General features: G+C 42.5%; 1 protein-coding gene across 1 annotated transcript in view; it reads right to left on the bottom strand.

Annotated features, from left to right (window-relative positions):
* The window catches only part of bcr (BCR activator of RhoGEF and GTPase), an 89,989-nt gene extending 75,121 nt beyond the window's left edge, over positions 1 to 14,868 (bottom strand). Inside the window, exon 1 of the mRNA XM_052100230.1 lies at positions 12,643 to 14,868. Coding sequence (XP_051956190.1) covers positions 12,643 to 14,125 — 1,483 coding nt within the window. The 5' untranslated portion in view covers positions 14,126 to 14,868. The remainder of the gene's footprint in view (positions 1 to 12,642) is intronic.
* Positions 14,869 to 16,183: the final 1,315 nt, after the last annotated feature.

Here is a 16,183-nt window from a genome sequence, read left to right as displayed (position 1 = left end):
AATCAATGCTTCATTACACCAAAAGAAAGAACAATCTGGAATTTCTTAGTTTTATCAGCAGAGGGGGGAATTAGGGTCGATTTACAGTGTGCCATACAACAAAGTGAAGTTGCAGAAAGGCTAAAAACAAAAGGTCCTGACCGTGCAAACAAGCACATTTTCATTAACGTAACAGACTGCAAATAAACAAGAAAGCATTTGTTAAGCTTGATTTATAAGGGGGAGAAGACATCTGATGTCTTATAAAGGGATGACACATTGAAATGCAATGAATGGAGAACAGAGATGACGACAAACAGGATTGATATTGTGGCGTGATTGTAACAACACGGAATTACTTAGTAATCTGAAGTGCGACTGGAGTCACCTCCCATTTAAATCTAAATACCCTTCTCTTCTTGTCTGACTCCCACAGCTAAGATATTAACTGTGATTGCTACAATTGTCCTCTTGTCAGAAAAAGACAGCAAACAGAACAGCAGTCGTTTACATAAGCAGTGAATCTGTGCCAGGTGGGCCTCTTTAATGCCATCTTTTTCCTGAATGTTTTCTACACATGCTGTCCATTGGAATGGCTGCATCTGTGCAGTGTGACAAAAACTCCTGTGTTCGAACAGTTGGCACGTGTCCCCACTGAAACGCGCTCAAACCCCACACACGTTCGTGCACATGCTCTGGAAAGGGTGATGAAGCCACAGTCTGGGTGAATTTGGGTGGTGTCAGGCAACTCTTCCTCTGAGGGTGGGGTTACTGTCCACTCCATGATCCCAGCCACATGCTGCCATGCCCATACAGAGCCCTTGCCAGCCAAAGCAGAGCCCCACTCCAGGAAATGCTCTGTAGGGGTTTGGACATCTGTTTGGACAGCCTTATACCTCTCCTGTTATGCAATGATCTATAGCAACATTTCCATCTATACATCAACAGCTTGTGTGGGTGGTAATGGCACATTATATTTGTCCCAATGAAACAAGTGAAGCGTTTCAGCTCATGCAGCACTTTAATCTAATCTACTGTAGTCATTGTATATTTAAAGGGATTGTTAACTCTAAAATGAAAATTCTGTCATCCTTATGTTGTTCCAACCAATATGAATTTATTCCTTGGTGAAACACAAAAAGGAAATATAATGTAAATAAATAATGTTAGCTTCTGGCACCATTCACTTTCATTGTATGGAAAAAATATCCAATGAAATTGAAGGATGACTGAGGCATAACCTCAACAAAATATTTCCTAGTGTGTGTGTGCGTTTGCACAGGGTGTGTGTGATGCGTTATGTGCAGTAGGGCGTAGAAGTACTTGTAGTCAGTGCATGTTGCATGTTATGTGCTGCTTGTTACTCTCTGCTCTCAGCTACTGCCACCGGCTAGCCCCCCTAGTGGAGGTGAAAAGAGGAGCCGAGTGCGTAAGTCTCCTCCTGCCGGTACACAGCCTCTCCACCACCAAGACTCCTGCAGTGCCTCCACGTGGCCACACACGGATACTGGGATCCGCGAGGTCCCAGGCTAAACTGCAGGGGATCTCGGAGCAGCAGTGGGCCCCAGAGGCATGACGTGCAGGCCCACCGGCGTGTGGACACGCCCTGACGCCTGCCAACCACTGTCCCAGCTAGGGGTCAAATAGCATGGGTAGATGGGGCTCATAGCCTTGGATGGCAACCTGTCTAAGAGAAGGTCACTCTGAAATTAAATCGGGACTGCGAGGAGTTGCGCCCCACAGTCCGCTATAAGCATAGTAAAGCCAATCATGGAGCACAAAGACATCCCAAATCCTATACTTCCAACGGCGGGAGTCCGTAGGAACATCGCAGCGGATGGTGGTGCTGGTCCTCCTTCGGGAGGACACCATGACAAAGGGACCTTAAACCCCGGGATTGTCCCAGGGAGGGTCCTGTCCGACCACATTACCCCGTCCAATGCACTCATGCGCTGTCGGAGACCAGTTGTTATGGGAACCTTCAACGCATGCACAGCGAAAGAAGCGAGGTTGATAGAACTTGCACATTGCGCAGAGGAACGGGAGTGGAGATCCTGGGGGTCCAAGAACATAGGAGAGTGCACACTGAAGACCCGATACTGTACCACAGAGTGGAGAGAAGCACGTTCATTTCCGCATCAGCGTGGAAGAACGATGCCCAAGCCGCAACAGGAGGTGTAGGGTTAATGCTGGGCCCACGGGCACGTAAGGCTCTACGTCGGGTTTACCACCACACCGACAGGATTATGTGCGCAGAGTTCTCGGGTAACCCAGTAACAACAGTCATAGTCGTGTACTCACCCACCAACGTGGCGCCATCTGACGAGGTGGAGAAGTTCTTTGAGGACCTTGTAAGAGTGGTCCGCGGCATCCCAACGCACAACTTCCTGGCAATCCTTGGGGACTTCAATGCGAGGCTTGGACCAGAGGACGTACCCTTCCCTTATCACGACTCTACCAACCGCAACGGCACCTACCTCACTGCCTTCCTCACGGAGCACGAGTTACTGGCGGCAAATACCATCTTCCGGAAGAGAACAGGAAAGAGGTGGACCTTCCGGGACCGAGCCTCAGGAATGCTACGGTAGCTAGATTACATCCTAGTGAGGAAGAAGTGGAGGAACTCCATCATGAATGCTGAGCCATACAGCACCTTTAGTTCTGTGGGCTCAGATCACCGCGTGATCTCAATGAGGGTTCGTTTGAGCCTCAGGGCCCCCAAACCAAGTCCCAAAATCCGGTATAACTGGAAAGCTTTCTCAAGTGACCCTGGCCTTCTAACCAGATACACAGAGGAGGTGAGGAGACGATTCCAGCAGCTGGACAGGGGAGCGGAGGCAAGCAGTGAATACAGGAGATTCGGCACAGTGAACGAGGAGGCGACCAGACTGTGCGTGCCTAAGATGGAGAAAGTTAGAACCTCCCTGCGATCAAAACATCCAGAGGTCATAGCAGCACGTGGGATGGCGGAGGAAAGCCGCCTCAACTTTGAGCGGGAACCAACTGAGGAGAGGCACAGTGAGCTGAATGAAGCCAAACAGTTTCTTTTCAGAACCTATGATACCATCAAAGGGGAAGAACTGATGGAAAGAGTGCAGAGGGTGCAGGCGGCGCATGGGGAAGAACAGCAGTATGGGGAAGCATGGAGGGTCATCAATGAAATGACGGGGTGGAAGAGGACCAAGGAGGGACAGGTGAAGGGACACAGCCCGGAAGAGAGGGTGGCGACCTGGTCAAGCCACTTCAAAAGGCTGCTGGGAGAAACAGCAGACGCAGCTGAGGAAGAGGAAATACCATCAGACCTCCCAAACCTGAACGTCAATGATGGTCCCTTCACACTCGGTGAGCTCGTCAGGGCAAAAGCCACAGTAAGAGTGGGAAAAAGCGCTGGTCCGGATGGCATACCCCCAGAGGTGCTGAAGAACTGTGATCTTGACTAGTGACATCATTCTAGAGTTCTGCAACCTTGCTCTGCTTCACAATCGGCAGCCTGATATGTGGTCTCTATCAAACATCGTGCCATTGCCCAAATCCGGAGACCTCTTGAAGCTGGACAACTATTGAGGTATCAGCCTGACCTGTATCACTGCGAAATCTACAACCGCATGATTCTAAACAGGGTCCGGCAAGCAATCGACCATCACCTGAGAGTAAATCAGAATGGCTTTCGAGTAGGGCGAACTGCTACAACCCAGATCTTGGCACTCAGGAGATTGATAGAGGAGGTGAGGAAGGACAACCTGACTGCAGTTTTATGTTTCATAGACTTCAAAAAGACATTTGACTCGATTCATCGAGGCATGATGGTGAAGATCCTGAAGGCATATAGAATTCCTCCGAACCTACTCCGGGCAATAGAGTCCATGTATTCAGGAACAAGGGCCAGGGTGGTGACTCCAGATGGTAACAGCGAGGAGTTTGACATCCTGGCTGGAGTTATGCAAGGGGATACATTAGCCCCCTCCCTCTTTATCATAGTCCTTGATTATGCGCTCAAGAAGGCAATCAGTGGGCGAGAGCAGGAACTTGGCTTTACGCTGACACCAAGGAAGTCAAGTCGGCACCCGGCAGTAGTCTTGACAGACCTTGACTATGCGGATGACATTAGTTTGCTCTCCAATAACATGTAACAAGCTCAGGAACTACTACGCTAGAGTGCACTAAGGTAGGCCTTAGGGTAAATGCAAATAAAACAGAGGTCATGACCTACAACGTACCACCGGAACATCAACCTCTCATAACAGTAGGAGGCACTGTGCTGAAAGAAGTTGAGGACTTTAAGTACCTGGGTGCATGGGCCAACTCAACTGAGCAAGACCTAAAAGTGAGGAAGGCACTTGCATGGAGGGCCCTGAACGGAATGAACAGTGTATGGAACTCCAACCTCTCCCGCCAAATCAAACTCAGCTTCTTCTACGCGACGGTAGAGTCTGTTCTCCTCTATGGCAGTGAATGCTGGACCCTGAATCCAACCCTAGAGAAGTCCCTGGACGGGTGCTACACCAGGATGCTGCGTGCAGTGTTTAATATCAGTAAGAGTGTGCAAGTAACCAACAAAATCCTGTATGAGGGAGCATCAAGAGTGAGCAACAAGATTGCTGTGAGGAGAATGAGACTTGCAGGACATTGCCGAAGGCATCGCGAGCTGCCTGCCAGCAAGCTGGTGCTATGGGAACCAACACATAGCCATCGGTCAAGAGGACGTCCCACGCTAACATACGTGGACATACTCAAGAGGGATACAGGTCCCAGAGCACCAACGAACTGGCCGGATGCATGGAGAATCGGGATGCCTGGAGGCAACGATGGAAGGCTCGTCTGAGGACGACTTAGAGATTATTATTTTTGTGAAAAGTTTGAAAACTAAGAATTTAGGAGGTAGAGCCCTGCTGCATTGGTGTTTCTCACAGTTTTCCACCTTATGTCAATGTACGTAATTTCCTCCAAACACAATTTTTTCTTCATTAACATTTTTTTTTTATAATTAAAGAGATAGTTCACCCAAAATTTAAATTCTGTCATTTGGTAGTCAATTGCTCACTCATGTTGTTCTACACCCAAAATGACAGCCTCAGTTTAATCTCTTTAACATTCAAGGAAAGTGAATGGTGACTAAGGCTAACATTCTAACATCTCCTTTTGTGTTACTCTGAACATAAAGTCATACATATTCTGCTAGTCTTTGCTATCTGATTCTGCTTTCAGTCTCTTTTTATAAAAGTTAAACAGAGCTATCTTTAAATTGGACATCTATTCTGTGGCACTGTGGATTCAGCAATAGGACAAAATCTGGCAAACATTACAAAATATATCAGCAGAGACACATGGATTAGACAAATATTCTCCAAAAATAAAATAAAAACAAGCATTTTCAAAGGGGAGGCCACAGTCATCATTGCCACATACTCACTGTGTGTTCTGTTCTTGGTTTGCAGTTCCCACCAGTAAGCACACTTTTGCGGATCGGTAGTGCCCGTCTAAAAATAAGGGTCTGGAAGGCCTGACCTCAGAGCGCTGCTGCTGGACAATGAAAGCATTGAGCAGAACCCAAACCTACATTCCTGTCCACACCCCTCTCACACAAACTCACACTTCTAAAGTCACTCATGTGACAAGAAAAAGACTTCTTGGATCCACATGCTAAAGGATCCCATGATAAATCATAATCTCTGAAAGAGCAGTACAGATTAAATTAATCTAATATTAAAATGAACAAAGTGCTCTGCCACATTATAATAGCAAGTAGCAAATAATTTTTTTTCAACACTATTGCTTTTAAAAATGTATGAGCCCTTTGAAGATATTTAATCTTGGTCACATCCATCTCAAATCTGTCTAGGAGGGCATTTAGGCAACACTTGGCCTTTTCATGATCGGATAACTATCTGATTAGTGCGGGGCGATATGTAAAAAATATTTTATCAATAATCAAGTAAAGAAATATTGCAATATACAATTAAATCAACCACCCCCAGCCGAGGATCTGTGAATATTTTTTGCTTTATTGAAACATAAAAAGACATTTGTAAATTCAAACACTTTAAACTAACTGAAAAAAAAACTATTAAATTAACAAAAGATCAAAAAACCTTAACCACCTACCTAAATCCAAACAGTCTCCAACAGCCCCATTTGCCATTAAGCGAGCATCCGTCAATGACAACAGGTGGAAAATTACTAATAGCATAGTTTACGAACTAAAGACAATTCTAAAAAGATAATAATAATAATAATAATAATAATAACCATAATAAACCCTAATAAATTCCCTTGCGTTCCCAAAATAATGGTGTCAAATATGTTCTGATTGAATTTATGTTTGTATTGCTTTTTGGTAATACAGTAAATTAAATTAAAAAAAAGAATTCATTTTAGGTTCAAGGTGAATGTGTCTTGTATTATTTTATGATTTAATCACTTTCATCTTTGCTTCTTTAATACAAAGATATATATTACTGAATCTGTAGAGTTACATTCAAAATGCATGTTAACCGTGAACTGGTCAGTGAAAAAGCAAACCAAACTCACAGCACCTCCTGAGATGATCGGAAATCATTTGCACCATTTTCATAGATGACATTATTCTTGCAAACAGTTTTCAGAGGAATGAAACAGAGAAAAAAAGAACGAAAACTCTTTCCATGAGACAGGCTCGTGTTGTATGACTACATGCGTATGTTCCACAAGATAGGCTCACGCTGCACACCTCTGAACAAACAGCAAATCAGACACCAGCAATGACAGCTTTTCTTTTGTCTGTTCTTAATAGAATAAAGTGTTCTTCAAGTGCATGATTTGTGACTAACAGCATTTCTTGTCATGCGCCACTCTGAGACGTCTTACAGGTCGCCCACCTGATCCGGGTAGATGAGCAAAATAACCTGTACATGAAATACATTTGGACGAGGAGCTAGTTTCACACCCTAGCCACTGTTAAATATATTTGTCAACTTCCCAGATCCATGGTTTTGCCATTTCCCGATATTGGTGATCATTGTTTGCCAATTGAGAGTCGCAGTCGATATCGATATCTTTGGATATAGGGCAGGACAATAGGATGGACTTACAATCAGTAAAAACTCATGAAGTGACCAAGTGTAAATACACACTTAGTAATGCCCTGTATTTAAACAAGCGATTTTATGGGGTCTTTAGAAAATATAAAACCAACTTACATTTAATCTTCAGCTTGCAACTTTCCTTTTCTTAATATATCCTACCTCATGGTGCTACTTTGGTGACTGTGTGCTTGTTTCAAAATCCAACCATGGAAGAAAAAATTATAATTATTTCCTTGTGCACTACAAGAGTTTCCACAGGTTTCAGACAGTCCGTTCCTAGCTACCTGCAATGCAGACTTTACCATAAAAACCACGGATAAAAACCATAATTTCATATTGCACAAGGACTTCACTTATGCAACCATGTCAAACTTACAGTACAGCAGTGGTGCGTTTATTCCATAAAGAATGACTGATGTTTTCTCGGATAGGCTGTGTGTGAGAACTTTTTGTTTCCGATCATCACCTGCCTCTTGTTCTCTCTGTGACTCACTCGCCCTTCACCCCCAAAGGACACACTACTGATCTGTAAACCACAGTAAGACAATTCTTGTTGTTTACAAGAGGGACATTGACTGTGGGAACAGGCCTCTGGGGATGAGGAAACAAGAGAGGCTGAAATCTTAGCAGATGTGCCTGAATGTACTGAAATAAATATATCAAAATTAGGCTGGTAATTAGTAAAACAGGGGAGGATGGCAATGATTGAGTCCCCATGAAGAAGAGGTATAGCGATCACTTGACCCACTTTGGTAAGTTTGTGTATTCAGATTTTGAACAATATGGGGGGGGTCTTATGGTGGCAGATGGACAATATGTTTGGATAATAAAGGATTTATTCTAAAGGCCCAGCCAGGCTAGGTGGTATTGATTTACTGTATATTTTCCCTGCCAAAATTTCCACTGGCCCAAACACAAAAATGAAAAATAGCTATCATGCATGGCTTTAAAAAAATGTGTCCGATGCTAAATATTTTTTATATATACACATTTAATTTTTAAAACAATTTCCCCCAAAATCGGTTGGGACGTTTAAATGTACATTAGGTAGATATTAGGCCTGATTTATGAATTAATAATGGGAATATAAACATAAAATTCAATAATGCAACAAGACTAACACTGACTGATACACAAAGCACCAAAAGAAAATACCTGTACAGTCCAGAAACGAGACATGTAACAGGTGTGTTATGAGGATGACAAAGTAGACCGTTTTAAATGTCAACTTTGAGATGAACAGCTTTGATAATAATTCTAGCCAGGCCTGAATATTTCTAACAGTGGCCACGGGCCATCGGGAAGTCCTTATTGTCAAGCCCTACACTGACAAATTATTTTTAATGATATCAATTTAAATGCACAATAAATGGCTGAAATTAAAAGCTTGTTTTGAGTGATTCTTACTTGACAAATCACAAGTGTGTGATTCTATCAGCTTGCGCCTTTAGGAGTTTCATGCCTGAAGTTAGCCTAGTCATTTATGCACATTTTACCCCAATTCTCATTACCGCAATGCAAAAAAGAAAAGAAATTCTCATATCCCTACTTACTTGGCACTGCCTTTCATCTTCAATGGTTTTGAAATGAACCATTGAAGATGAAATACCAATAAAAATGGTAATGGTCCTAAATCTTGCCATAATTTTCTTTGGGCAAAATATAATATCATAATTGTTTTGTATTGATTTGTAATTAAATATGATCAGTATATGTTCTTGATAGGTTTAGTGAGAATTAAATAATATTCACTCAAAACTGATAAAAAAAATGTTTTTATAAATGACATGAGAAAGTGCTTTACGTAATGACAATGGTGTTGGTAGATTTGGGGAACTAATACTTTTGTTAATCAACCAAGTGGGTCTGGTTATTGGTCAATACCAATATCTCTGAATATCTGATAAATATCAGCCTGATAAATGGCTTAACCAATATTTTAGTCTATCACTATTTGTAACCCAAAAATAAAGATACAAATTCAAGCTTTCACAGCCGCACGTGAATACACACATGCATGAGTGGGTCTGTTTACGCCATTATGCAACAGCAGAGTTCTTCCGATCTGTGTCTCTTTAGCCCCCACATGACCACTGAGGCGAGAGACATCATCTCAGCACACTATGCTTACTCCTCCTGCCCCCTTCTCTTTCTCCTTTACAGTGCTAGAGTTTTAGGCCACTGGATTTCTTTACGCTGCACTGTACGGTCAATTAAAAATATAAAAAGTACATGCTGCAGCAGGTCAAACTACGTAAAAAAACAAGCAGGATCATTTAAGACAGTATCTCTGTCTTGGCAAGATAAGTTACATTCTGCCACACTATCGGTGAATCCTGGGCAGGCTTTATTCATTAGCTGAATGGCCAGGCTATTGATTTTGTGTCTGAACATCTTGATTCACTGATAAAAGAGAACTAAAGTACTTGAAGGCCAACATCATAAACCAAAAATGTGTGTACCACTTTAAATGATTTGCAGATAACAGACTGGAAACAACTTGGTATCGGTCATAATAAGTTGTAATTGTTAATGTTGACTGTGCAATTTAGTGTACTGTTGATGAAGAAGAGCGATCAAGTTTTCGCTTCCATCACCACTACCTCGTTACACTAAAGACTGTGCCAACTATTAAAACCAAGTGAGGTTGCTATCAAAAGTTATTCATTTCAATTAATTTTTCGAAGAGGACAAAAGAACCCGGAGTAAAATGGACTGTGCTCAGCTGGTGTATGTCTATCTTTGTCTACCCTCTGTGTTCTCTCACTTTTGCACAAAGACAATCTACCTGGCATTTGAATGGACACGGTGTGCCAACACCCTCTGGGTCTGCTTCACACCAAAGTGCAATTCACCTCATCTGCTCAAAGCTTTGGGATTTCAAGCCAGCGTGCCACATGACACCACATCCCTTGTAGTGTGCTTCTTGGTGAGAAACGAGTTAAAAGATACTGGATACCAAATAAGTAAAACACTGCAGTTTGTCTCAAGCCCAAGTTTGGAGTAAGCAAGGCTTATAAAGTTGATCTAAGAGTGAAATAGGAGCCTTGTGAGTCACGTTCACCATTATCTGAGTGTCTCTGGATGACCCTTTCAGACACTTGCTGCTGGGTTCTAGGCACAGACAATTGGAGAGGTATAAATGTAAGACTCGCTGTGCTGTGTATTCCTCATAAACACCAAGGTCTAAACTCTGCAAGAACATTCCAGAAAAAGGTGGATTTACATAATTTTCCTGCTAAATTGGGTCTCTGTCCTACTTGGGAGATTCCCTCAGCAGCATAACAATCAATGAATTAACTGCTGTTCTTCTCTAAAGCAGGCATGTGACATAAGTAAAAGCTACTCTGCTCCTGTCCTGCACAAAGAGACAAACTAAACAACTTGACCTCATGATACTAAATTATACTGTCCGGTTAATTACTCATCATCTATGGGCTTCACTGGACCACACTAACTAACCTGCCATGGTGTCTGACTGATGCTGGCAGAGCGTGAAACGTAAATGGACAATAGGAAGTATGGAAACTGGCATAGAAGTCATTGAATGGAAGACCAAGAAAATACAAAGGAAGAAAGAAATGTCTAGTCCTGGTATAAGCAACAAAAGCTTAGATGCCAAAAAGTTGTTCATTTTCACTGCAAGAGTGTGTGCAGATGGCCAAAGCTTTGAATTCCAATCATACAGTCATGCTACAAATTTCAGTTTCCAAATGATGTCATCTGTCATTCACTGAATCCTTGCTATGCTTAAAGGAATGTTCTGGGTTCATTACAAGTTAAGCTCAACTGACAGCATTTGTAGCATAATGTTATTTACCACTGAAAATAATTTCAACCAAGTAAAAATTTTGGTTACAGCAAACCACTAACAATGGTAGTGAATGGGGCCAGTCCATGAATACACACCCTTTCAAAAGTATATACAAGATTTAAACATTATACGTGTTAAAATGACTTAAATGTGAACAAATAATTTACAGGGTTTACTGGCATTATGCCGTTATGGCAATCCAGTTGTAATACTGGATTTAAATTTACAAAGATAAGGTTAGTAAAATAATGTTTACATCTTGTGGCTATACGTTAGAAACAATGTGTATCTTAAGATTTATGGACTGGCCCCATTCACAACAATTATAAGTGCCTTATTGAAACAACGATTTCTGCTTTTTTTTTTTTTTTATAAACAAGGGACGAGTTTAAATTATTTTATGTGTTAGGCCCCGTCCCAATACCTCCCCTTACCCTAGATTTCTGCCCTAACCCTTGTTTTTGCGCGTTCTCGTGTAGGGGTAGGGTGTCCCAATACTCTAAAGAGCAAGGGGGAGTGATATTCTCCCTTAAAATCAACCCTCAAAACATAGTGCGGTCCGATGCAGGCTTAAAACGAAGTGGAAGATGAAATTACCCAGGATACCTTATGAACTCAGCGAGCCGGCCAAATTTTTCAACTAAGATGGCGGACACCGCTGGAAAGGAGCAACTGAATTGTAAGTATATTTTCGCAAAATAAGCATGTTAAAAATTCGAAATATGTTGGAATATGTTAGTTTGATGAACATCCAATGGACTGTTGAGTTTTGAACACTAATGTTAGAAAATATTTCACGAAGCTATCTGACGATGTTCATATGAAATCTGCCGAGTGCTTCAAAAGAGTCTGCCAATCAAATATGCATCTGATCTGGGTAGTTAATCTAATTTTATTTTCAATTTTGGCTTCTAAGGATTATAAAAAGAAGATATGTGAGGTAAAATTATTAAAAACTAGCCGCGATCATCTGTCCCTTCACAGCGCTGTCATTTCTCTCTAAACCCAAACTTGACGTCAGAATCAGCACTGAGCACAATCGGTGATTGTTGTAAAGTGCAGTGTCTGCTGTTTCTAAATTGCGGGACGTTGTTGGTGGTAAAAACAGCTACTAAAAGCACAATGATCCGCGCAAGAGACGTCGCCCCGGTTCCCATGGAGGCGCGCGTGCGCTCGGAAACGGATTGCAACTAGACAAGCAAACTATACTTTGGGTTTTGTGTGCGCTTCTAAACGATCAAATACACACAAATATATGGCAAAATAACCGGTTTAGAGATTCACTTAAACACAGTTGATGTCTTAAATGGGAGTTAACATTTGGGAGAAAACCCAGCTGGAACCGGCATTTTCTGAATGAAAATAGTAGTAGTAGATACGTCAACGTTGCGCGTGACGTAGTGAGGTTTGCCGCGCTAATTTGCATATAGTGGTGTCCCATTTCATAGGGAAAGATCTTCAACTCCACTTCCCTCGTTGAGGGGACTTTACTTTCGAGGGCACTCAAAACCAAGTGGAAGTTTTAAGGGGGGAGAAATGGGACAGGGCCTTAATCTTCTTTGCCACAAATGCTGTCGATTGAGCTTATATACTTGTATTAAGTCCGGTTCTTTTAATGTTTCCAGTAATAACCCATTTTCCCAGATGGCCAACCCATTTAACCATTTATTAATTTCCTACATTTTTGTCAGAATCCTCTAAACTTGTGACAAGACAAGAACAAGTGCAAAAAAGCTTAAAAATAACAAGAATATGTACAAGTCACACAAGTTCAATGTCATTACTCACCTAGATCTCCATGGTTGTCATGGGAAGCCCTGCTGGAGGCTATTGAGTCTCCATCATGGGGCCAGATTTGTCCCGTTTTCCTAACGCCTACTATTGTGGCCTCGGACACCACAACATGTTGCTGCCTGTGCCGCTTTTGAGTCTGCGGTGTGGGGGGGCTGCTGCTGTCAAATGAATGCTGAGAATTCTGAGAGTTTTGAGAGGGTGAACGACTCTTCTCCCTAAGGGGGCGACGGTAGGCTGTCGTAGGGCTGGGCGACACATGACTGGACTGCCCTGAGGAGAAGTCTTCCTCACTAGATGTCAGATTTTCATTAGAGCTGCAGTCTGGCGTGTAGCCCCCTCCACCACCCCCCACATCCTCAAAACTCCCAGGAGAGTAGGACCTCCTTGGCCAGGTGAGGAGATGGTCATCGCTTCCTCCATGGTCTCTCATGGTGACCCTGCCATCACCACTGTCTCCTGACATCATACCTCCAACGTAAACACTAGTATATGGCTGGAAATCAGATGGCTGCCATGGTGGTGGTGGGGGTTTACCCCCGTTTGGTCTGTAGCGTGGGCTGGGCTCACCATCTTCATACTCTGCATCATACCCACAGGTGCTTTCGGTAGAGCGCCCCCTATAGACAGGCCTGGTGCGCAGATCACCTGCCACTGTAGCAAGGTTACCAGGAAGTGAATGGAGAGACCTCTTCCGTTCCATCTGCATGGCTTGATTTCCAAGAGAGACGATTTTGTCAGAGACCTCACGATCATTGACTTTCACAAGGCCCCGGTCATGATGAAACTCCACGTTGGTGTAGAAAGATTTTTCTTGGCCTCCTTTCCCTTCACTGGCGGAGTGCGAGTTAGCCCGTTTGATCCTCTCGAAGTTCGACCTTAAGGCAGCAACCCCAAGCCCCATGCCCGGCTTGTCTTTGGGGGATGGATCTGAAGGCAGTTCCTTGTCAGGGGGTGGATGGGGCCTACGAGGGGAGAACCCGCCCCTCTGTGTGGATGGTGAGAGCCCATCCGTCTCACTGACTGGCCCTGCCTGGTGTGCCTCAAACCCTGATTGTAGCTCCAGTCCATCACCATGGGAGGCTGACTTCCTGGCAGGGGGAGGTCTTGGTTTCACTCTGGTCTCTCCTACAGGCTGAAACCTGCTGCGTTCTGCCTGTCCATGCTCTTGTGCATGAAGATGCTGGGAATCAGCCCCCACAGCTTGCTGGTCCCCTTCAATCATGTGAGGTGGCTTCCTGAAACCCCATCTCTGCCTGTCATAGCTCTTTCTTTCCTTCGCCAGCAGTGTCTGAAGGTAGATCATCCGAAAACGCTCTTTGTTCACCTCCATTTCTAACCATCTTATGGAAGCTTTACACTTCTCCAGTTCTTGTTCGATGCCCCCTACTGACCTGAGCTCCATCTTTGGAGGCTCTGACTCTGGAAACTGAGCTTTCCAAGCTTCAATGAAACCCACAGGCTCCACCATTGTTGGCATTAATTGTTTTTGCTCAGAATGATGTGGGAAAATATCAAATTGGTCAGAAACAAACAATCAACTATATGCAACTGAGTGGGACTTCACCCAATGCAAAGCAAATCAGAGCAAAGTATGAAAACAAGACGTTCATAATAGGGGATATTGAAACGACACTTAGTAAAAACGTTTACAAAACACTTCGCTCATGATTTCCCTGGAATTGTCACAAGTATCAGTCTTCTTTTTCCAAATTGGTCGTCGTTGCGAAGTTCTTTAACGACAGAATGGCCGTTATTGAACGTTATATCGCGCGAAAACAATAAAGACACGCGCACGGTCATCTCGCGCACCATTCCGACGAGACCACTCGCAGAATATCACGCGCACAAACCTCGGTCCCCAGCACAATGACAGCATCTGTTCTCCAGAGCGCACAGAATGGATAAAATACTCCTTGGTGAGAGAAAAACACGCTATTTAAAATCAAACTGTCGAATTGAACAAATTAAATGGTTCGGTCGTGTCCCTGACGATGCATTCCAGCTGTCGTGCGCTCATAATGTAACGTCGTTTTTATCACCATTATCCCCTAAGCCCTTTGTGCCTACGTCTATGGAGAATGAAAATGGTAAAAACGTGAAAATTAAAGAAAAACACTTTCCTTTACTGGTTGTTTAGTTCCTGTTGACATGAAGGATGGCAAAATTCAGTGAAGATTATCTAATTTTGCAGGCAGCTGATAATTAGTCGGAGCAGATATCTTGTCTGCTGTACGCAATGTAATGCCTCTGTGTGAAATGCACTGCGAGCTGCTGCTGCTGCAGGAAAGGGCGGGACTACGTGACATGAGTGACAGGTCTCTCAGGAGGGGTTCCATTTAAAGCGACAGACTGCTCCACCGGTCCGAATGAGGTTGAAATAATTTAACTTTTTTCGAACATGTGTTGGGGGAAATTATGTCTGACTATTTTCGTCCAAACTACCTTGCGTTAACATGCTATAATTGCGTTATTTGACTGTAAGAGAAGATACACGCAAACACGCGCAAAATATTTTTGGACAATGACACTCAGTCAGGTTTTTATAATTTAATTCTTCGTCCCATATTTTGCATATGCGTCTTTCATGGTTTCCTTTCAATTGATGAATTAGCAACAATAACAACTCACGTTTATCTTTTTGTGAAATTAAATAATAATTATAAATAATAAAAAAATAAAAATATTTTTAAAAAAAAAAAAAGAACAACATTTGTTCAGTGGTTACATAAAAGATGCAGCTGTGTTTATATGTGCAATTCGATGATGTCATTGCAATTGAACTGTATCATTGCGCCATGTCTTGTTTTTGTCGCCTTCAAGTGTTCAATCCTAACGTTACACCACCGAGGGACAGCTCTGCATTTTTATCATCAGGATATAAAATATTATTCTCAAATAATTTTAACTTACACATGCTCGTTGTGGTTTTAAATTATTACATTAAATAAAGGGATAGTTCACTAAAAAATAAAAATGATTTCATTTTCTCATGCCATTCCAGATGTGTATGACTTTCTTCTGCAGTACACAAACACATTTTTTAGAAGAATATCTCAGCTCTGTTAGTCCATTCAATGTAAGTGAAAGGTTGCCAGAACTTTGAAGCTCCAAAAGCACATATAGTATAAAAAGCAGTATAAAAGTATTCTAGACGACTCTTGGGTTTAAATCCATATCTTCAGAAGCAACATAGTAGGTGTGGGTGAGAAACAGAGCAAAATGTAAGTCCTTTTTATCTAAATCTCCACTTTAATTTTCAGATGTGAAAGTGAAACTAAACAGGCACCACATGTGACTTTCAGATGTAAAAGTGAATGTGGAGATTTAAAGGAAAAAAGGACATAATTTTGATCTGTTCTCACCCACAAGCTATTATATTGCTTCAGTAGGTATAGATTTAACCACTGGAGCTTTATGGATTACTTCTGTTTCCTTTATGTGATTTTTGGAGCTACAAATATCTGGTCACCATTATCTTGCATTGTATGGGCCTACAGAGCTGAGATATTCTTCTAAAAATATTTGCTTGTGTGAT

The sequence above is a fragment of the Xyrauchen texanus genome, chromosome 31 (genome assembly GCF_025860055.1).
Source record: "Xyrauchen texanus isolate HMW12.3.18 chromosome 31, RBS_HiC_50CHRs, whole genome shotgun sequence".
NCBI lineage: Eukaryota > Metazoa > Chordata > Actinopteri > Cypriniformes > Catostomidae > Xyrauchen > Xyrauchen texanus.
Note: the sequence above shows the minus strand (reverse complement) of the source record. Positions and strands in the feature narration are given on the sequence as shown.